This window comes from Coffea eugenioides, chromosome 10 (assembly GCF_003713205.1).
Source record: "Coffea eugenioides isolate CCC68of chromosome 10, Ceug_1.0, whole genome shotgun sequence".
NCBI classification, from domain to species: Eukaryota; Viridiplantae; Streptophyta; class Magnoliopsida; order Gentianales; family Rubiaceae; genus Coffea; species Coffea eugenioides.
Window position 1 is genome coordinate 25,990,192 of NC_040044.1, and position 24,559 is coordinate 26,014,750.

The 24,559-nt window shown below is 38.1% G+C and overlaps 1 protein-coding gene and 1 non-coding gene across 2 annotated transcripts; one reads left to right on the forward strand and one right to left on the reverse strand.

Annotated features, from left to right (window-relative positions):
- Window positions 1-5,095: 5,095 nt before the first annotated feature.
- Window positions 5,096-5,740, reverse strand: LOC113750596. The gene has a single exon (XM_027294556.1). It carries the CDS (start codon window positions 5,738-5,740, stop codon window positions 5,096-5,098), a length of 645 nt encoding a protein of 214 aa, XP_027150357.1.
- Window positions 5,741-8,955: 3,215 nt separating this feature from the next.
- LOC113750947 lies at window positions 8,956-9,061 on the forward strand. Its single transcript, XR_003464714.1, has one exon. It is a non-coding gene; the product is annotated as a small nucleolar RNA R71 (small nucleolar RNA).
- Window positions 9,062-24,559: the final 15,498 nt, after the last annotated feature.

A 24,559-nucleotide genomic window follows, 5' to 3' on the forward strand; every position in this document is an offset into this window, starting at 1 on the left:
ATTTTGGAAGAGGTCGAGTAGGGCAAGAGCCCCAGAGGAGTGCCCAGCGTGGAGGGCCAAATGTGGGCATTAAGCCAATCTGTGGTTTCTGTGGGGCCAATCACACTGACGAAAACTGTTGGAAGAACAGTTCGATCCGAAGATGCTATAAGTGTTGTAGTGCTGAACATCTAATTGCCCAGTGCCCTAAGATGCAAAAGGAGAAACCTAAGCCACCGACTGAAGGGACTACAGCTAAGCCGTCAAATGCAGGGGAAAATCGACCCAAAGGACCAGCGAGAGTATACGCAATGGGTCAAGAGGTGATTGACCCTTCGGCGGGCATCGAAGGTACGCCCTTTCATATCGGTGCACCGCCAGTATTTAATAGACCCTGGCGACACATATTCTTGTAACCCTGCAATTTCGGTTCACGAATAAAGGTATCAATTTCGAGGACGAAATTATTCTAAGTAGGGGAGGTTGTGAGGCCCCAGTCCGTTCTTAGGTTGATATTAGGTTATATTCATTATTTGTGCGGTAACATTTGGTTTTGGGAATACTTCGAAAACCCTAGGTTGGGGGTAGGATTGAAACCCTAGTTTTGTATTAATTATAAGTTCGAATGGTGCTTAAAGTGAGTTTAAAAGTTGGGAAAACCCAAAACTAGAAAAGTTTCTAGTGATATGATTTGTTAGAATTTTAAGTTGGGTTTAAAACCCTTAATACTACCCATGACAAAAGGTTGTTGTTTAATTGCTTTTATGTGGGATTAAGTATGATTAAGTATAGGTGATTAATATAGGAGGGTGATTAGTGAAGTAATTAAGTGTGGTTAAGTGTTTTAGATTAGATTAAGTTATAACTTATGGAGTTAATTGAAAGCTTTCCAAATGTTTAAGGGCAAGAGTTGATCAAAGGTAAAGTTGAAGGTGGAAGGGCTTGAGAGTAAATTGGGAGCTTTCATGTGATTGGTGGAGAGAGAAATATCTTCTCTTGTCTTTGACTAGCTTATATATTCCCTTAGACTTGTAAGATTATCATAAGAAAAACAAAACAAATAAGAAAGAAAGAGAGAGAGAGAGTGCCGACCAAGGAGGAAAGAAAAGAAAGGAAATTGCCTTCAAAATTCTACAATTTATAGCTTCCATCTTGTTGTTGGAGCTTAAGGGAAACAACTTAGAGTCTTGTTGTGGTAGCTTTCTTCATCTACAAAGCTCTTTTGAAGGTAAAACATCTTTCTTTGAAGTCAAAGTTTAGTGAGTAAGTTGTGAAGTCATGTAAGTGAAGTTTTGTTGTGATTATGCACTTTTATGGTTCATGTAATGATTATTGTGTTGATTGATGGTTTGTTTTAGTGGTTTATTGCTGTGAAAATTTCGGTTAAGGTTATGGAAGATTAGGGTTTCTTGCTAAGCATTCTAGTTAGCTCTAATCTTGTGTTATTAAACTTGTAGTGGTTGTGTTTGATGATTGGTTTCATTGGTTTGGTGAGTGAGTGGTAAAAACTGATTTTGGGTTAAGAAACCCTAGGCTTCCTTAGGTTGGTTTAGCTTGGCTAAGGTTTGGCTAGTTAGGGTTTGGCTAAGGTGATGCAAATGGAGTTAGTCTAAGGATCATGGTTAGTTTTGGCAATTTTGTAGTGGCTTAGAGGGAAACTTCGGACCAATTACAGGTCATTTAGAAGTTGGTATATGTGTGCTTAGTTGGTATGAATTTGGTTGGAAACCTTGCATAAGTACCATAGAAATGATCCATGCGTTTGCGACATTGGAAACCGGCAAAACGGGTAACCAGGGCAGTTCAGCATCTGAACTTCGGTTCCATTTTTCGGGGCCCACTACTAGCGAACACGTGCGAAATGATTTTGCTCTTGTACTACTTTTGTATTTTGAGTAAGTATTCGGGCCGTTTTATATATAACTTTCTTATGTGTCTTGAGGTGAATGAAAGGGTACCTAGGCGAGGGTGTACTTTATCGCACTCGACCTAAACCCTAGTTTACATGCATATTTATAAATGACATGTTTAAATGAATTATTTTGGGTTTGAACCCCTTGAGCTTGTAGCTCGGGGTGACGTTTGTGAGTTTTGGGTTTGAACCCCCTGAGCTTGTAGCTCGGGGTGACGTTTGTAAGTTGGGGTTGATCTTCCGACCTAGATGGACTATTCGAGCCGGTTAGGGCTTGGTCGTAGCCAGTCCAACTTAGTCTGAGGTCACCAAGTTTGTGAATCTGGTTCACCGAGAATGTGAACCAAGTTTGTGACCCGAGCTTGTAACTCAAGCTCAAGTTTGTGATTTCGCTCGCCCGGGCAAGTTTGTGAGGTGACTGGCCAGTGAGGGTGATAAGGTGATCGGTGGGTGTACAAGTGGAGTTCTACGGACCTTATTTGTGGTCGACGGTGTGTCGGCAGGTAGAAAAGGCAAAGGCGACTTGGGCTTTGGGAGACTCGCGGATCCTTCCTTTGTATTGTTACTTTTGCACTTGACTTGACACTTTTGTGATATTGTTGTTTATCTAAATGTGAAATTTACGCTTTTACCCCGTGTACTTACTAAGCATATAGCTTACCCCATTTCCTTTGTTTTACTTAGCCGGGGACGACGCGGGGAATTTCTTGGCACTTTCACTAGTATAGTTAGGTTTGATTGTAATAGTCGGACCGTTAGATGTTTGTTTTTTGTTTTGGTGGTTTGTACTAGAGGACCGTGCGTCCGTAGGGCCTAACCTTCTACTCGGGGTGTTGTTTTATTATAGATGGTAGTAGAGTGGTTTGACTTGATACTTTTTGGGCAGTTTGTAATATATTAAGAATAGTACACTTTTGGTTTATATAGTTTTTTTTAGCTTTGAGATTTTGAGTCCTGGCGCGAGTTAGGCAGGCGTCGCGCCGATACCCTAGGGTTCGCCCTTGGGAGAAGCGGGGACGTCACAGTGCCAACCCACCCAAACTACCAAAATAATCCCATACTCCCTTTGCAATCTTACCCTTCGAGAAAACATGTTCCAAGGCCTCAATCGATCCCTCTTGGTAGCACAAATATTTTGATGCCAGTTGTACTCCCACCCTCCACAAAGCACCAGTTAGTGGCAATCTCCCCAATAGCAGACGCATCATGAAGAAAGAGATTTTCAATGGAATCCGCGGATGCCATACCTGGGATTGTATCAAAGAGTAGTCACGAGACTGCAGGACCTCCTGAAAGGCCGATGCCAAAGTGAACTTCCCCGATGCCGTCAGCCTCCATATAACCTCGTCGTTCCCATCTCGCTCCGAGACCAGATATTGTAATATTGGGTGGATAACCTCTTGCAGAATATACTGGGTGAGTAAATTAAACTTCCATTCCCCATTCATGCAGAAATCCTTGAAGGTGAGGGCCGGATATACCGAAGTTTTGAAGCATAAAGTCTCACTGCCCAACCAGTTGTTGTACCAAAAGTTACAAGACCCTACATTAACCAGCCATAGCATGGATAGTTCTGCCTGTCGGCTTATATTTAACATTCTTCTCCACGTTCCCGAGTCAAATCGTTTCCATTCCACCTGGCAAGGATGGAGGCCCCTGCAGTATTTTGCCAGCATAAATTCCGCCCAAAGCGACGCACCTGTCCGAAAGTTCCACCACAATTTGCAGGAGAAGGCCGAGTAAAGATCCCGTAGATTTCTGAACCCCACACCCCCTCCTCAACCGGAAGGCATAACTGAGACCATCTGATCCAATGAAACTTCATTCCTTCTCCTGATGATCCCCATAGAAAATTTGCACAACCCCGCTCTATTCTTTTAAACACCGAGGCAGGACACACGACAGCTGATAGTAAATGTACTGGGATGGATGAGAGTACATGTTTTATCAAAACTATTTTCGCTCCCGAGAAAATCAACCTTGACTTCCAAGACATAATTCTAGCCAGCACAACCTGACACACCTCGCCAAAGTACGCAGATTTGCTTCGGCTTAAATACAAGGGAAAGCCAAGATAACGAACTGGAAACTCCTATCTAGTAAACTGCGTAAGCCGCTCAATCACCCTTCTCCGAGCTGTTGGTAGGGTCCTATGAACCAAGTAACCACTCTTTTGTACGTTTACCAGTTATCCCGATGAATGCTGGTAAGCATCAAGCACCTGCACCAGTCACTTTAAAGCAGCAGTAGCCCCATTCGAGAAAATTAGCACGTCATCAGCAAACGCTAGGTGCGTGACTGCCGGACATCTCGTAGGGACTCTGAACCCTACGAAGCCCTTCTGCACTGCTAGATTATTGAGGCCTTGCGAGAGCATCTCCGAACCAATAATGAACAACACTGGGGATAATGGATCTCCTTGTCGGCGACCTCTGCTAGATTTGAAGTAACCGTGGGATGTTCCGTTAATGATGATTGAAAACCAGACGTTAGAAATTAACCTCCAGACCATATCTGTGAACCGCTCCCCAAACCCAAATTTGCACAAGACAGAAATAATATGCCACCAAGACATTCGATCATATGCCTTAACCATATCCACCTTTAAGGCGACATTTCCCCCTCTTGACTTCTTGCCTATAAGCGAGATCAGCTCCTGAGCTAGCAAATAGTTATCTGTTATGCTTCGGCTTTTGACAAAACCCGTCTGCTGGGGAGATATAATTCTCGACAGTACCGAAGCCATACGTTCCACTAAAATTGTGGATAATAATTTATTGAAAAAATTGCATAGGCTAATTGGTCTGTACTTGGAGAAATCCTGGGGATTTGAACCTTTAGGTATCAAAACAATTGAAGTGGAGGTAATGAATCTAGGCAGCTTATTTCCACAGAAGAAACTCACCACCACCCTATGCAAGTTTTACGCAATGATATCCCATACAAAGGTAAAGAACCTACCTGTAAACCCATCGGGACCAACCGCACTCTCCCCATCCATAGTGAACACCAAACGCCGAACGGCCTCTATGTCAGGAGCCTCCTCCAACAATGAATTTTCCTCTCCTGTGACCATTGTCGGGATTAACTGCAATAGCTCCCCCGGACTGGACTCCATAGACCCCGAAAAAAGATCCGAGAAATACTCGATTGCCTCCTTTGCTATGTCGTCATTCATTTCTAGCCAAATCCGATTTGAATTTTTCACCTATGTTTCGCTGCTTGTACTCTTCTTTGCTTGACAACCGCATGAAAGTACCTTGTATTGCGATCCCCACTACTAAGCCATTTAACCCTGGCTTTCTGTCTCCAAAATTGTTCTTCAACTGCCAGTGCCCTATTAAGTTCCGCCCGTGCCCTGTGAAGCTCATCGTGGTCCTCCTCAGACTCAGAGTTTGATATGCCGTCCTCTAATCTCAGAAGCTCGGCCTCCATCTCTCTGACGACATTAAAAATGTTGCCAAAGTGTTGCTTATTCCATTGCTGAATCATCGTCCGGGTTCTCAACAACTTAGCGCACAAAACTCGTAGAGATGATCCATGTACCACTTGGTCCCAGGTAGCCCAAATGACGTCTAAGAAATCTGGATTGGACGCCCATATATTCAAGAACCTAAAAAGTCGCGGCCCATTATCCATCCTTGAAGCAAAAGAAAGTTTCATTGGAGCATGATCAGACGGATGTCTCGCTAAATGTACAACAGAAATCATCGAGGACAAATCTGCGCACTCTCCGTTAATTAGGCATCTATCTAGCCTCTTCCAAATCCTAGCCCGTCCCCTCCGATTATTGCACCATGTAAAGCTCGACCATGAAAAACCAGCATCGAATACCTCGGCCTCTTCCATGAATGTCAAAAACTCAATTCCTTCGGCCACAGAGAATGGTCACCCCTATCGTTTTTCATTAGCATCTACAATGACGTTGAAGTCTCCCCCAATACACCAAGGTAGAGAGTGAGGTTTATCAGATAATAAATTTTGCCATAAATCCCGCCGTCCCTCCACCGAACACATAGCATGGACAAATGAGAAGATCAAAGGCCCCGACAACCATAGGTGTTGGATAGACAGTGAAATATGCTGATTAGAGTTACCAACTACCGAACAAATTAACGGACAACTATAGAAAATCCAGAGATCTTCCGATATGTTAACAGTGGCATAATCAAATGATAGTTTCATGCGAATATACTCAACTCGAGACACATCTAATTTTGGCTCAGATATTGCTACAAACTGGACACTATGCAAGCGAATTATTTTTTTCAATCTTCTTAAATTGGACGCTTTCGACACCCCTCTAATATTCCATAGCAGTGTATTAATCATAACGTAATATCTGAAAAGAGTTATTGAGAGAAGTTGTGGACCGAAGCTGCCTGTCAGATTGAAACTGAGCACGTAATCCCTTTCCCCTTGCCTTCCTACCATTCTTGGCATTCCTACTGACCAAATCGATGTTTAACCCCATAAGTAAGTTATCCAGATTCTCCTCTCGCATGACCACCAGCCTTGGCGATAAATTACCCGCAACCAGGGGCAATTCAATCACCAATTCGTCGTCGCTCACATCACTGCCCTCCCTGTTTAGCTTCGCTGCCCTCGCCTCATGCACTCCTGAAGCCCTTTCATCACCACCCAGCTCCAGTCTGCTAGCTGGTTGTCTCCGCTCCTCTTCCACTGAACCAGTTATCCCATGCGAGGTACCAAGCTGCTCTTTCGCAAGTTGCTGAACCGGACAGCATTGCTCCTGTGAAGCCGCATCAGCATCCTCCTTCAACGTCTCATGCTCTGCAATTTCAAGATCACCTGCACCCGCCTAGCTTAGCCACACCTCCATGTTCCCCAACCTCCACATTCACTGCATCGCTCCGTATAGCTGTCGCCACTGCTTTATTCCTATCCAGACTGCCCATGCAGCTTGTCCCAGTCCCAATGCATGGAACTGGATCCTCCCCACCTGTACGTTCAGGCACCACTTCAAGCCTTGCAACTGGGTTTTGTTCGGCACGCACCCTCCAATTCCTTCTGGTTTCCAGATTCAAGGTTGCTCCACCGAGTTCTTTCTGCACTCCTTCACAGCATGGCCCAACCTCCAGCAAGAGGAGCAATAGGAAGGTAGCCCCTCAAGAACAATTTTCTGCTAGAAACCCATCTCCCCTTCCACTGCTACCCACACCCTGGTGCAGATAGGCTCTAGCAAGTCCACCTCCATACACACTCGTACTACACTCGGACGCGACGTAGCTGCTGTCGCCGAATCCAGGAACAGAGGATTCCCCACCGGTGAAGTGATTGAAAACAGCGAGTGCTTATCAAAGAAGTGAATGGGCTGCGCTGGTAAAGTAACCCAGACCGGAACTAGCGACGACTCCTTGTGGACGTGAAAATCTCTTGTCTAGCGGAAGACACGCATAGGAAACTTCCCCATCTGCCATATACCTCGCGTCCAAATTCTGTTGAAATCCACTTCCGACGCACACCTGAGGAGAACATGGTGATAATCTAACAACCCAACATAGATTTGGTCTTTTGGATTCAGCGTAGTAAAAAACTTGCAGATTTCCTCCAATGAAGGCCTTCCATGAGAGAACTTTCCCACTAATGCCCATCGATATGGTGTTGCCAATTTTTCAGCATCTTGTTTGGAGAAGACCACCGCTGCTTCTCCTTTGTAAGTCGTCACGGGTTTCACACGGATGGGAGAAGAGGCAGGTTCAGTAAACAATTGGGAAAAGGACTTTCGTGCTGACGGAGACGGCCCTTGCCTCTCAGCCGAAGGCTGAAGGGCAGCCATGGCCCACGGGAAAGCCCTGTTTTTGACCAAAGAAAGCTGGAAAATGAAGAATTGATGCTGAGTAGCAGGCTGTCCTCCCCAGCTTGTTAGTTCTCCTCTCTCGATTTTTGCTTTATGGATTATGGAGGATTTGGAGAAGTTTTGGCTGAAATAGTGTCACTCTCTCGGCTGACCAAGGATAGGAGGAAATGAGATTTCTTTTGCTCTCAATACTCTCTCTCTCTCTCTCTCGGCTGGTCTCTTGGAGATAGAATGAAATAGTTTTTGGGTAATGTTTTGAGTGTTATGGCTAAAGGTTAGTGGTGTTAGTGGGAAGATTGGCTGAAATAGAGGTTATTGAGGCATATTAACAAACATAAACAAGGCAAAACTTAAGTTCTTACATTTCATAAAGTTTGGACAGATATGAAATCCCAATTTTTACCAACAACCAGTAAGAATAGCTTAGAAGCACATCTATTGTTAGTAAAAGATGAAGCTCAATTATGTAAGAAGAAGTGATTGAATATCAAGGTAAAAAAAATGCAAAAAAGAGGTCAATCGGGCTTCATATATATAACACCTAATATTTTGAATAGAAAATTTAGAATTAGATAAAGATTTTGAATACAGAATATTAGCTTGTTTACTTAAATAAGGATTTTGGATAGAAAATATTAGATTGTTTAATTAGATAAAAATTTTGAACGTAATTAACAAATAGGGGTAGATTTGGTAGATAAAATAAGATTGTTGAAACAAATATGTTGATTCTTATCAGAATTAAGCATTCAGTTACAATTCTTGTGCTGAAAAAATACACACAAATTCAACACCACTTAACAAGTTCAGCAGATGAATTTTTATTTATCAAATACCCAAAACCTCTTAATGTCTAAAAAAGTTTAGTTTCAACACTTTTTTATGTTATCAAATAGACTTAGTCTTAGTTATTCACGTGCTTTGATTGTGATTGTTAAGGCAATTGTATCATGTCATTTTACTTTGTTGGTGGTATAAATTTTTTTAAATAAAACACCGGTTCGCTACTTCTTCAGTTTAGCACTTAACATATTACAATAGTCTATTTCATATATGCCAGTTGCTCTTCCATGTCTACCTCTTTCATTTGCCTATTGATAATTGTTAGAAGCCATCTTCTCAATCAATTGTTGGGCATCCTTAGCAGATTTTCCATTAAATACCTTCCTATAACTACATCTATATTAATTTTAGTAGGATAAGTTGAACCATTATAGAAAATTTGGACATGAGCCAATCAGATAATCCATGATATGGACATTTTCTTTGTAACTCCTTAAATCGCTCTCAAGTTTCATATAATTATTCACCATCCTATTGGTGAAAACCAGTTATTTTTATTTGCAATTTTATTGGTGGAAAATATTTGTTCAAGAATGCTCGTCATAAATAGCCCAAGTAGCAAAATTATTAGAAGCATGTGAGTTTAGCCATACCTTTACTTTATCTCGCAGAGAAAATAGAAAAAATCTAAGTTTGATAGCATCACTGCTTATATCATTGAATTTAATTGTATCACAAATCTCCATAAAATTGGCTAAACATGCATTAGAGTTGCCACCAAAATTCTCTAGTTGAATCATTTGAATCAGAGCAGACTTTTTTTTATTTGTACGAGAATCAAATTGGCTAAACCAGTTATTTTTATTTGCAATTTTATTAGTGGAAAATATTTGTTCAAGAATGCTCGTCATAAATAGCCCAAGTAGCAAAATTATTAGAAGCATGTGAGTTTAGCCATACCTTTACTTTATCTCGCGGAGAAAATGGAAAAAATCTAAGTTTAATAGCATCACTGCTTATATCATTGAATTTAATTGTATCACAAATCTCCATAAAATTGGCTAAACATGCATTAGAGTTGCCACCAAATTTCTCTAGTTGAATAATTTGAATCAGAGCAGATTTTTTTTTTTGTACGAGAATCAAAGCAGACTTGATTTTAAAATTGTTTGCAACTGCTAGTCTTGCAATGCTAGTTTGTGCTCCAAAAGTATCCAGTAGAACAAAGTTCCTTAGAGCATGTTGATTCCAATTTACTTGTCCTTGGGATTGTTAGACCGAAGTTTCACCAACCCTTTCCTCCAATTGATTAGTTTGTTCTAGTGCAAGTTGTCTTACTTTCCTTACTGTTCTTTCAATCTCAAGATCTAACAGAACTACAACTCGAAGCGACCGGTGCATACACTACAAAACATCAAAATTAGGGAATCGACTAAAACTAAAATTAACATAGCAAATAAATAGAAAATTCTCAAATACAAAAAATTTTAATTAATATAACTTACATTTGCCTTAATATTGAATTATTCCTCGGCAACGACATTCAAAACTGGACTTGAATTCAAGTTTTCAAGTAATAAAACCTAATTATCCAAGTAAGTAAACCTAAATACCCATTTTTCTGCAAGTATACATGCCGACTAATAGTACAGGATAAATTAGGGTCAATTCCACAGGAAATAATTTCTATTACTAGAACTAATCACTTGCTCTATTATCTAAATAATTCAAAAACCTTAACTAGAATATAATAAAGTACTCTAAATAGCAATTGAGTAATTAATTAAGTGATAATTCAAAAAATTAACCCCTAGGATTTGTAGTCCCTTGCTTATTTGGACATGAATTAACTTGGTTAAATCTGTCATAATTTTACTACTTGTTAAGGATTTAATTTCCAAAATTTATTGGACACTGTTTCACAAATGAACAACATTCTTGTACCTAACCTCGCCTATAACAATGATTAAAGAACTAAGCATAAGTTCATAAAGATCTATAAAATTATTAAATAATCCACTTAAATGTATTTTCTATAATTGTGAATTTAATATATAGATTTCAAGAATCTACATCTACATGTTGTTAACCAATTATCATTGCTCAACAATAGCTTAAGTGATTTGTAATTGGTGATCAATCAACTACAAATGTAAAAGCAGATTCAAGAACTAACAAGTACCAACCATAATAAATCACCCATAGTTCATTCAATATCTCAAAACAAGTTCATACTTAACCGTAGATACAAAAGTCTTAGCCTTGCATCATTTTAAGGAAAACATGAGCAGAAATACAACCATAAACTTCCATAAAGAGTATTACAAGAGGAAGGGTAAAACATTAAAGTCACAAGACTTGTTGAAGGAAGTTGTGTGCCTCAATCTCTTGTCATCCACTCGAAACTTTACTTGAAACACAAAAGATCTTCACAAGCTATGGTTGCTAGTTTCTCTCCCTCTTCAAGACATAGAGCAAGACTTAGCTAAGGTTTTTTTCTTGTAGAGTTGGCTGCTAGAGTTTTGCAAGAAAGAAATCCATTTCTCCTCAAAAGTCCCCTTAAGAATCACTAACCTCCCGTATTTATAGAGAGGCAACAGTGCTGCACAAATAGAGAGTAAATGGTGAACAATAAACCCTTAAAAAAGGTGTCTAAAAATTCGGCTGCCATAAGAACCGGTGGTGACCAAATCATAGCCGGTGTCGGTTTTGCTCAAGCTATTCTTTTTGGTTCAGTTTTTAGTTTCAGTTGTCTGTGTAGCTAGCCCTGAAGACTTTTCAGTTGGCCCCGGTTAGTTTCATAAGATTTTTTGCACTTCTTTTCTTCGAGCTTTGTAATTGAACTTGGACCAGCATTTTTGGAACTTCAAAGACATCGACAATCAATTTTTATTCCTCTTAAATTTCATCCAATAATCTTCAAATTCCATTGCAAATGATCCGCATTTCTTGAATACCTATAAAGCAAGATTAAATCACCATTTACTCTGTAGAATTACAGCTTTCTTAAGAGAAACCAACTCATGCAATATCACACTAAATACTAGTAAAAAAACACTTCTAAAACTTTCTAAAACACACAAAAAACACACTTTACCCTACTAAAAGAGGCAAACTAAACACTTATCATCTTCCCCTCATTGAGTCAAATATTGAAACCACTCTTCATACCATGTACTAATGACTGTCCTCCTAGATTGGGGAGTATATCTATTTCCCAGCGACTAGGGATGCAAAAAAGATTACATATTTGACATGTAAGCTATATTGCTAATCTTATTGGCATTCTGCAAATCACAAAATTTACCATCTGAATATGTATCTATAATTTTTTTTTAATATTTATGCTTCCAAATATTTGTAATTAATGAATAAAAAATGTGAATACATGATCCCTTTTTGAAAACTAAGAGATAACTTGCAATCTAGACTGGATGAATTCACTAAGTAATACTTAAAAAAACAAAAATCAAACCAAGTACAAATAAATCTACAAATGTTAAGAGCAAAGTATTTTCTCTTAAATTTGAACATGAAAAGAATAGATAGATCAACATAAATAAAAAATCACACAAGAAACAAAAAATAAAGAATAAAGGGCACAGACTCTATATTCCAGCTTTGCCTAATTAATCAAAGAAAAATTGTAAAATAAAGGGCATCATTCTTCATTAGTAGTTTGTTGAAAGAGCACTAGACTATCATAAGTTTCATTTTCAAAATTGATAGCCATGTAGATATCCCATGCTATTTCCTCTATATATATATTGCCTCCACCCAAAATTGATACCACTAGCCATATATGAGAAAGTCAAAGGTGAGGATGGAGCTATGTAAAATTGAATGCGGGCAATTGTCCCCCCTTTTCACTCTCAACTTCCAAAAAATATTCTTAGAGTAGTGTAAAATTTCAGGTTAATTTGACTCTTGCCTCATCCCCTAAAATAAAAGAAATGGAGGGCAAACATGTAAAAACAAACATATATTTGCTTACTAGCATTATTCCCAAGAGAAAATGAAGTGTCCAATTGTCATTTACACACTAGTAAAAGTCAAATGTTAGTAAATAAATTAAGAGTAAATCATTCCTACATCGTCAGTATAAAATCATTTTTACACTAACTGTTCACCATATTATATGACATCACCTGATAACCTGTGTAGCCTTTTGGCAAGTTCTACTCATAATAAAAAGTAAGTACATCAAATAGATCTCGTCATTGATTCTTTTCAACCCACAGTTTTTTTTTTGGCAAACCCTGTACACGGGAATAGTGTGAGAGCTCGAAAATTTTCATGTCTTATTTAGAACTTAGCGCATGTTACATTTTCCCTTTTATTATTGATTGACTTATATGTCTAATTGCCCCTTTCAATAAACAAATGAATCAATACATGTGACGGCCCCACCTCCCCCTGAGCGTACCCTAGGGTTTAGCGGACCGTCTGCCCAACTCTCGCCAGGACTCACTCACTCACATCACGTGCATATATCCGTCGGCAATAAATAACATCTCAATTCACACTTACAATTTACATCGATGCACATTCAAGATACAAAGCCTCTACATACCCAAACTGGTTTAAAGTGTATACAATCCAGGTACAAATCATCCAAATCGAGTGATAGCGCGAGTACAAGTCAAAAATAAAAAACAACTAGGCTACGCTAGTCTTTACACATCTCACGCCTCGCTCGTACCCCTGTAAGGAAAACAAATGGAGTGGGATGAGCTAAAAGCCCAGTGAGGTTCCAAATAGCAAATTGACCTGTGAGGACTCGCAAAATTTACTTATTTAATCTCCTATTTCTAGCTTATTTAATTATTTATTTGGCCTTTTACCCCGAATATTATTTTCTAAGCTCTTGAGACCTAATTACATGGAAATATAGTTTCATTATATTTTTAAAGTGACTTGTTTCAAAAATTAATTTCCGAAAGCTCGTTTAGTGAAAATAGTGAACACGTCTTTGGAAATCTTGACCGATTGAGAGTACAATAAGTTTGGAATATTGGAGACATGTACAATGGACCTAAATTAGGTATTTTAATGTTTAAATACTCAAGTGATAGTTATTAGTACTATCGTTATAAGAATTTCTCGGAAGTTTCGCGTTATCGCGCTTAAATTGGAGATACGCGTTTTCACACGCGCGATTTAAATTGAGGAACGTTAGACCCTTATTTTGGGACAATTGAGAGTGAATAATATTTATATGAATATAAGTGCATTAGAGGTTTAGTGCACTAGTGAAACAAACGCGAGAGGAATCGAGCACGAAACGAGCGCGTGCGCGCGGGAAAAAGAGTTGACCTTTGAATCAATGAGAGCCACACATTTTAGTTTCACATGGGTGCATCACACTAGATCAAAACCCTTCAATTCATCATCTAAAGTGCCGTGCAACTCCTTCTTTTCTGCTCCAAGAACAGCCGGCCAAGGAAACAAAAGAAACAACTCAAAGCTCTTCAAATTCCATCTTCATTTCTTCAACAAAACACCACCAAACTCCACCAAAATTTAACTACAACTTGCAAACAACTTGGAGATTCACTTAAGCTAGGAAGAAAGCTTCATTTCCACGGTTTTCTTGGGGCTCAAAGTGAACAAAAATTTCTGATCTTGATCATCTAAGGGGGTAATGACGATCAACCCCTTGAATCTTAGTTTATGGAAGTAGTATTGCACTTATAAGCTTGTATATTTACATGGGTAGCTTTATTTATGTTGGATTTTGGTGTGTGGACTCTATGAACTCCCACAATGACTTGAGGACTGATTTCATGAGTTTTGATGTTATTAATGTTGGTTTAGTACTTAAATTAGTGGAAATAAGTTGTATTGATGAAAGGAAACTCAAAGGAGGTGAAGAGCAAAAATATTCCAATTCTGCCCTTATGAATTTCGTGCACTTTTGTGCAAATTTTTGAGGTTCTAATGACTTTTTTATGATGTATACATGTTATATGAGTTGTGTAGAAAGTTTCATTGAAAAATAACATGATTTGGTTGGTCAAATGAGTTGATTTCCAAAGTTAGCAAAACTGGAAAATGAATCCCGTATTGCCCTGGCAGTCATTTTGTATCGGCCATAACTCTTTGCTCTGATGTCGAAATCAAGTGCCGTTTGTGGCACTGGAAACTAGACATTCCCAAATTTCCATTGGTATAAAATACATGACCTAGTTCCACTCGAGTGAGCCACACCATTCGTTTGAAAATCACTGCCCTGTTTCGTTGCTCTCCAGGAGACAGGACAGAAATTACTTCTTGATGCTCAAAAACGAGCTGTTTGTGGATGGAATTTGAAAATGGTTTCTTCTAAGAAAATTCGGTTTTATGAGAGATCTTTCCAACGCCATCAACCACGCCAATTCCAAGTTGAATTGAGTGAGTTGTGGCCAAAGTTTGAAACTGCTACAGTAATAGAATTTTCCACTTGGACAGATTTGTAACTAACAATGATTTGGGACTTGTTTTCCGAAGTTTCTTGGTATAAATCACCTATCAAATGCACCTTGGACATATTTTAGACATTTCTTACTGGAATGGACCATGTTTGAAATGTGCCCTGGCCAAACGTTTGAAAAACGGCAAAACGGAAGTTCAAAGGCAACTTAGCCTTAGAATTTCTTGTGGTTTCATTAACCGACTTCCCGTACATATTTTTCTATGAAATTTGGTAGAGGAATAACCCTTATATGGTCGTATGTACATACCAAATTTGGTGCTATTCCGTGGTCGTTTTGATGTTCAATCAAACTTCCAAAATTCATGATTTAAGTTTGAAAACCCTTGTTTAACAAGGAAATTTTGGTAACTTTGGGTCACCATATCTTGGTGTTCGAAACTCCGTTTCTCATTCCGCTTGTTTTGTTATACTCTTGGATTTCAACACTAAATGATTTCCAAATTTCAAAGGTTAGTTCAAAACCAGTGAATTTTGCCGAATTTCCAAAGTTGGCCAAAAACCAACTTAAATCTGTCTTGGTAATTCAAGTTACCAACTTTGAGCCAAAATTTGAGTGCCTTTCACTTACATTCGTGGAAAAGTGTCTTCTAAGAACTTTTATTACTTTTAAAGAGGTTTCCAATGGTACCAAGTTTTCCAATTTTTGACATGTAGAATGTGAGATACGATTTTTCAAAGTATTGTATCAAACCTGAAAATTTTCCGAATTTCCAAGGGAAGGGAGTTTTCAAATACTCCTTATTCTTTCGCTATTACTCGAACATTTTATGCTTGATTTTCAAAATGAAAACTTGATTGCTCATGTACTTTAAGAAATTCCTTTTGAACCTCGATTTACGAGTAATTGAGGTTCATTTTCATAAAATTTCCTTAGATTGCTCTAGCGTACAATCTTCCTCGATAATTAGAGATTTGTAGTGATTTTGAGTGGTAGTTGATTATTATTTGCTCAGACACTCGAGGGGACCTTCAAGAGGATCTCGGAGTTGACACCTAAAACGCTTGTTTGAGAACTACTCGCTTGTTTTGACTAGGTGAGTGTTCCATATAGGAATACGTACTTGAATAAGTCTAGGACATGCTCATTTCATGATTATTAAGTGTTAAGTACTATGTGTCAAGTATTTACCATACTCATGCCTATATAAATAATGTATACTTGCATTGCATATCGACATGAATTGGTTAAATGATTAACCATATCAAATGACCATATGAACTCGATACATGCTTAACTTGCTAGATTGCTTGCTTAGCCTACTCGGTTTTGAAAAATGGAGTCGAGTGTGTACTTTATCGCACTCGTTCTCTTTTGAGATGAATAACTCATGCTTGGAAATGCTCGAATAACATGACTTAGTATGCTATGGTTGCATACGTCGTTGGAGTGAATCTCCTCGAGTCTCACATGGTAAAATGGGTTAATGGCCAATAGTGGCCTATTAATATAACAAATACTTGTCAATTAACCGAGACTACTCAACCGTTAACCGTTAACCATTAACCGTGAACCGTTTATCAAATCACATGACTACCTGATTACTTGATTATCTGTTTACTCGATTTCCAATTTACATGATTATGTGATATCCGTGAATTACATGCTCCCATGAAATCAATTTGTATTGCTTACATGCTACGTGCTAAGTATCTACTTGATTACTTGATGATCATGAATCAAATGTTATACGAAATTGTCCATCATTTTAAGGCGAGTGTGTACTTTATCTCACTCGACCTACTAATATGATAAATTTTTACCGTTCGTCAAGTTACTTGATTACTTGTGCATGTTGTAAGCTCTAAACTGAACTGGGCCCCGCTCATGGTTACTAACCTACTCGAGTCAGGACTGGGCTCGGTCGGGTAGGTTGGAACCTTGGGACACCGTTTCGGTATACTCGAGTATTACCACTGGAGGGATAAGGTGATGGCCAGACAATACCGAGGGGATCCGGAAGTTATAAGGTGCAGATGACCGACATGGTTCCACTGGAACACCGTATCCTTCAATGTGTGTTTATTTTGCATAGAGATAACTATTTCATGCAAATGTGCCAATGTGCATATCTTGAGCCATACTTGTGACATGCTTAAATTACTCGTAACATGATAACCGTCTTATGTTGATATATCATACCTGTGATATGCTTAAAGTACTCGTATAATGATAATTGTCTCACGTTCATGTACCAATGTGCAGCCCCGAACCATACATGTGGTATGTCCAATTACTTGATTTATTAGAACTGCTAGAGTGTCTTGGAACCTCATTGGGCTGTGTAGCTCATTCCACGTTGTGGATTTTCTTTTACAGGGTTCGAGACCAAGAGCGCTCGTGAATAGTACTAGATTGCTTTCTTTTGAAGATGTTAAGTAATATTATAACGGATGGCTATTGTACCCTTTTCCGTTGGGTTGTATTTAAGCTTGAAAGCTACATAATTGTAAGTGTGAGATATTTTGGAGTACTTTAGTTATGTATTGAAGTTATTTGAAGTATTCCTAGTCTTGAATTGTGGATTGTACCGAGTCCTGGCGAGAGTTGGGCAAGCGTCCCGCGGATACCCTTTGGTTCGCCTTAGGGAGAAGTGGGGGCGTCACATGACCATTATTTATAAGTACAAGTTTTTGATATAGCAAAGTAACGAGCATGAAGAGTTCATAAAGGTGAGCAATAACACGTCAAGTAGCAATCTCAAAATGAACGAGTGTAAAAGTTTTTCAAAATAAACAACAATCCAATAAGCAATAATCATTCCAAAGCATAAGGATACGGATGGCTCTCAGGAGCCAACTTCCATTCATCATCAGGAGCTTGATCACGTAGTAGTTGACACTCCGTCAACTTTCAAATAAAGGAACCAATCCAGTAGAGCACCACTTAACTACTCTCCGTCCACCATTCAAACCCCCTACTGGACCCAAAATCCTCAAGAAACACGGGTGGTAATACTCGAGTATACCGATTAGTCGAGGAGATATCACTCTACTCGACAAACATGAGACCCAGGGTTCGTTACCCAATCGACCAAGCCCTTGCCGGCTCGACTCGAGTAACTTGCCACAGGGTTTCTGGAATTCCAGGAAGTGCACACAACATGAACAAGTATATCAATTCAATTTCAACAATAAACAAGTATATATCAAATAAGGGCAAGTGCGATAAAGTACACTCTTGCCCGATCAAACCAATCATATATCATTTAATCATATTGATCAAGTATTGGAAACAAGTGTCCAGTTCAATCAGGTATTTGGAAGCACTCACCAAAATGAAGTGCCCCTAGTAATCATGTCTGGGTTATACTCCGGGTTCGGAGTCCAAATCTGCGATAAAACTTTGTTTCAGAACTTTAAAAATCAACTAAGGTTCGAAACGTAGACGTTTCGTTCAATAAGAATCAAGACATGGAAATTCACTTGGATAATATTCGTGAAACACTCGCTCGCTTTTCAAACTATATAACTTTATAACATTTATACTTGGAAATGCCATTCGAGTCGAAAGTACAAGGAAAACGTACTCCGAGCAGTCATTATTTTATTTCTCAAGGGTACAAGTTCGGCCAAATCCTTACTTATATACCTCGGAAAAGAAGACGCAAAAATCCTAGATAGTTCAAGTAGTAGTCACTCTTAACCCTTACTCAAGTCGCAAGTATATTTCTCTAGTCCTCGAGCGTAAATTTGGGCAGCATGCCCTTTGTGTTTACCTAATTTTCCAGCTATTTTGGCTTCATTATTTTTCTCATTCAAACCCAAAGGTACACACACAAAAATCTAACTTCAATAGCCATCCAATAGGCTCAAGACAATACAAGGACAAAAATCAAACTAATAACAAGTGCGGAAATCAAGTTTAACAAGAGACAGATTTGACGGGTTTTTACGGAATGGACACATCTGAGGCTACGCTTATCGGATTGGTGTGTAACGTATACCATTTCGAAGCTAAGACGAAGTCCTACAACTTTCATGAAGATCACTTGGTCAAATTTCCAGTGTAACCTAATCAAATTCCCAGTTCACCGAACCAGGTTCCAACTAATCGGCTAATTAACTGTACTATATTTAAATGGTCATATCTCAGGCTACCAAAGTCCGTTTAAAGCGTTCTTTGAGGCGCTGAAAAGCTAAGATAGAGTACTAAAACTTTCATGTTTTGGAAAATGGATAAATCAGCACGGATCATAGTGAATAGATACGGTCAATTGGATGAACTGTCTAAAACGGATTACTCGAAACATCCTAGGGCTGCGAGGATATTTTGGTCTTTTCACAGGATACATTGCTCCGATTGAGTTGAAATTTTGTAGGCATCTATAACATATCATTCTCTACAACTTTCATGTTTTATGTTAAGCCTAAATCGCCCTATAACATCGCGAACTGGAACCGGACAGAACTGAAGTCAAATTTTCCAGAAATCTGAAATTTTTCATTTTCAAAGGAAACTTTCTTCATTTCTTGCTTCAATCACTACCACAATCACTTATATAATCTTAGATACAACATATATTAACCATATAGCAAGTATAGGCAGAAAATCATCAAACCCTAACTTACATTCATCACCTCAAATTCATCCCAACAACTTGGATAACTACTAATCTAACCAAAATATGAGTTATATAACAACTTAAGCAAAAATAAAAGGACCAAAGCCATGGTTAGACCTTATACCTCAACAAAAGAAGCTTGCAAGAGTAATACTTCACCTCCTCTTGAAATTTTTGTTTCCCCTAGCTTCCCAAGGTCACAACTCACAAATTAATCGGTTTAGAATTTTGTTTCCTCACTTGGATGATCCAATTTCAAGATGGATTTGGGCAGCTCTCCCTTGGGTTTTTCTCTCTCTCTCTCTCTCGGCCAAGGTAGCAGAAAAATGAGGAAGAATGAGCTAATTTACAAGATAAGAAGGTAAGAAAATTAAGTTTAGTCAAAGCCACAAATTGCCAACACTTGGCACTACCAAAACCATCCAAATTTTCTCTTTCTTTTCCTTGCATTTTGGGCCACAATTTTCGGTCAAAGCCAGCTGGAAATAAGGAGATATTTTGCTCAAATACTAATGATCTTGTATGGTAAGAAAGTGGTGATCAAGTGGTGTGTTCAATCGGTAGTGCACGGTACACGTCGGTTCGCACCGTTTTTCCTTAAATCACACGTACTAGGGTTTTTACTTCCTATTCACTAACTTTATATCATTGCTTCTAATCACATATTATTTCTCACCTAAAAGTCACTCTTAAGCACCAAATTTGATCCTTACTCCGTACCGGATAATTACACTACGGATACACGAAAAATCCTATTTCACTTTGAATTGAAATCGGAAAGGAAAACCCTAATTTCCTATGATCATTGGCACTTTCCTAGGGTGATTGAGTAGTAAGATGGTATAGAATAATAATTTCCAAATAAAAGGAAATTTTCAAGAAATATTTAAGGAATTTGCAAGTTGTCACAATACACCTTATGAAAGTTGTATCACTTACACCATAAAACGTTAGTATTAATTAGCATTTGTTGTGGTGGTAGCATGACAAAAAAAAAAAAAAATCACACGAAATTAAGCATGCATGACAAGTGTCCTTACACTTTTCCCTTGCATGCATTGCTCCTACCCATTTAAAAGAGTCTTCAAAGCTTCAATCACCAAACCACAAACAAACTTCGTCCTTAATCCCTCAAGGAGGCCGAGAGATAGAGAGGAATAAAACCACAATCTCACCTTTTCCTTTTCTGCCAAGAACCGAGAGAAAACATAAAAGAACCAGCCAGCACCCTTCCTCTTCTTCAACCTTGAGCTTCAACCAAGAACAAGGAAATCACAACTCCTCTTAGCTAAGTGAACCAGGTGAGAAAGCAAGAATTTCTAGCCCAAAAACTGTGAGGAATAAGAGGTAAAACTGCTAAGTTTCCCTTAATAGCCTGCTACTTTGGTTGGTTCCTTACTGTCACAGGTTGAGCAAACATCAAGAAAAGAAGAGATTCGCTGAGGAAAAGTTCATCAAAGCTGGAAAATTTTGCTTCAGTTGCTGAATGATGCCCGATGATGTTATGCTGCAAACTCCTGGTTGTTTCTCCTCAAAAACCTATTAGATTATGTTTACATGCATTATACTTACTTTCTAGTTTACATATCTTGACATGCATGTAGTTTTAACTTGAAACAAAGCCTGACAAGAGTATATTATAAAGAAATTTTTGCTGGAATTCTTGATATGATGATGCATAATTGCCGATGGAGCAAGCTGGAAATTTTCAGTTTTCTTGCAAAATGTTTTGTTGAACCTGGCTAAAACTTATTTTATGCACCATCTAATGCTTTAATCTAGCCAATCAAGTGATGTTTACCGAATTAAAGACAAGAAAAGATCGACTTTTGGAAGAAACGTCAAAGCTTGAATTTTCTGGACAAAGTGTTGCATGAACCGGAGAGGATAAAGCTGCAAATTTGGTTCTTTTCTTCAAAAAATTTGCTGGATTTTGTCTAAATGTACTTTATACACCTCCTATCCCTCTCTTTATGACATGCATGTAGTGTTTTGCTTGAATCCAAGTGAGACAAGTGTTGATTTTTGAAGGAACCTTGCTGAAATTTCTGTTTATGATTGATGCTTAAAGGCCGATGGAATAGAGCTGAGAATTTGCAGCTTTTAACTCCAAAATTTTGTTGGTTTTGGTCAAGAACTCATTTCATATACTATTTACTTTTTTTTTATCTAAACATGTGGCATTTGTTGAGTTAAAAGGAAGAAAAGACTGATTTTTGGAGGAAACAATAAAGCTGGATATTTTGTTTGAACCGTGGAGATTAAGCTCCATTTCTTCTAATTTTGTTCCAGAAATTTGTTGAATTTTATCAAGAATTCATTTCCTATGTCGTTTAATTTGTTTATTCTGACATGCATGAAAAGTATAGTTAGATTAAAGTAAGAAACCTGTGATTTTTGGAAGAACTTGGGTTGAAAAGTTTTATTGGCTGAAGAACTTGAAACTTACGATTTTTGTTACATTTTGATGGAGAAATTTAACATGCATGTGAAGGATTAGACTTCATTTCATTAGTTTAAAGTGTTGCATGTTAAGTTTTGAGCCAAAGGGGAGGAATTTTGTTGAAAAAAATGCTAAACTTTGGTGGAAAATTTCCTGGTTAAACCAAGACCATAAAGTTGATTTTCCTCTCTTTAAATTTTCAATTTTGATAGGTTTTATATCGAAATTTTGTTGTACATACAAAATATTTTCTTTGTTTTGAGATATATACTGAAATATACTTGATTTGAGGTGCTTAATCAAAACTAGCAATAGTTGTAGATTTTAAGAAAGTTGGGGTTATTTCATAATTATACAAAGTTTAATAAAATACTAAACGTTAAACCATAAATCAAAACCCATAATTTTGGGAGTTAGATAAGTTAAGCCCGATAGTAGATTAACAAATAAAGAATACGCCACCTAGTATATCAGAGTAAAATTTAAAGATAATTTAATAATTCCAAATCCTTATGTTGAATTTTAGGAATCGAATTTAGCCAAGAACCCCACCCCGAAGACAATGCGCGAATTGAACCTCTCAGTGAGTGTTCCTAATGTTATCTATGATTGATTGATTTTGATTGACACTTGGTGTGTACTTGACTGGTTTTGATTTTTTGAATTTAATGAAGGGTTTGGATGACTTTTGAATCAATTAAATGTGCAAAAGTATTGTTTCAGGAAGGGGTGTGCTTTATCACCTTTTTCCAAGTAAAAATTGAAAAGATATTGTTCCGTAGTTATACTACTTTCGCATGTATTGTAGGCCAGGTGCGTACTTTACCGCATCAGCTGAATTGGGCCCTAAAACTCATCGCCAGTTGATCTATTCAAGTCGGCAAAGGGCTTGGTCGGGTAGGTTGGCAGCCTTGGATGCCGCAACCTGGTTGACCCATGGAGAATTGTGGGCTTCTAGGTGTCTGAAATCGTGGTATACTCGAGTATTATTAGGGGTGGCAATGGGGCGGGGGACACCTTCCCCAACCCCGCCCCGTTGCATTTTAATTCCCCCGCCCCGCCCCGTCCCCTGCCCCCGACTTCCCCCTCCCCGCCGCCGCCCCCCCGCCGCCTCGCTTCCCCCGCGGGGGCACCCGTGGGGTTAAAAAAAATTTATTATATAATTTCATTATAATTAAATTTGAGCAAATAATCAAGTACTAAAATATCAACACATCACCAAATTATTATTCATTGTAACTTCACAATTGAAACTCATAAAAATAATTAAACAAAGGTTATTTGAATACAATCTAATATGATAAAACAAATATAACTAAAATAATCAAGTTTTCACTTTTGATACAAATACAATCACTAAATTATTATTGTGTTTTTTTTAGAAAAAAGTGTTATTGTATTAAGTGTAGTTAGGAATTTAACATAAATGTATTAATAAATTTAGTATAAATAATTAATAATTTTTATTAATAGATATGTATAATTAGTAGTATAATTGATAATATCATTATATATATAATTATGTACATATATATATATTTTTCAAACGGGTGGCGGGGCGGGGATACTCCCCCGCCCTCCGCCCCGTTTCTAAACGGGGGAAAAAATTCCCCCCGCCCCACTGACCCCCCGCGGGCACCCGCCCCCTGCCATCCCTAGTATTATCTTGTAGTATGCTGATTATTGAAACGAGTACTAATTGAAGGGGATTGTTTACTATGTTGGAGGATATAAGGGGTGATTGGCAGAGTGTGCAGTGATATCGAATTGGCTTCTATAGTGATCTTGCATCCTTTTAATGAATTGTGTTATTTTATTTCAAAAGTTGCTATTGAGACTTGGATTTTGTTTTGCTATTATCAGATTGATATTGTGGTTGACAAATGATTGTTTGTTTTCTTATTGCCTACTTGGAACTTCACTGGGTGTAAACTCAACACTTTAGTTTGTTTTTCTTACGGGATATGAGGGCGAAAGAAGATGAGATAGCAATAGCTTGAACCTAAAGTCTCTATTTTGTATTTATTGTAGACAATCTTGTACTATGGGAATTAGTGGATAAATTCTTACTTTAATCCTATTGGTTCATATATAACTATGAATGTTATGTTCGAATTGATGGAGTAAATATTACTTTAGGATGTATTGTAGTGAGTCCTGACGAGAGTCAGGCAGGCAGTCAGTTAAACCCTGAGGTACGCCTTAAGATGAGGTGGGGCTGTCATAGATGGGATACTAGTCCAAATTTTATTAATAATAATAAAAAATACAAAAGCAATGGACTTAATACCTTGCCTCCAAGAGTACATGAATAGTTAAAAGCAATGAGAGGGAATACCAAATCTATCTAAATTAAAGTTCTCCTTAACTAGCTGAGGAAGATTCATCAACATATTCTGCAAGTGTACAGAGCCGATTATATAGTAATAAATCACTTGGAGTGCAGAGCCGATTATATAGTAATAAATCACTTGGAGTATTCTAAGGGTCAAATTGACAGGGTCGGGTTAATTTTTTCTACTTTAATTGTTATAGAATATAATAAAATTCAAATTCAAAAGGTTTGTAATCTCTAATTAAGAAA

What these genes read in the sequence shown, in the direction of transcription:
- LOC113750596 (XM_027294556.1), bottom strand. Translation starts at nt 5,740, where the DNA reads ATGGAAGAGGCCGAGGTATTCGATGCTGGTTTTTCATGGTCGAGCTTT.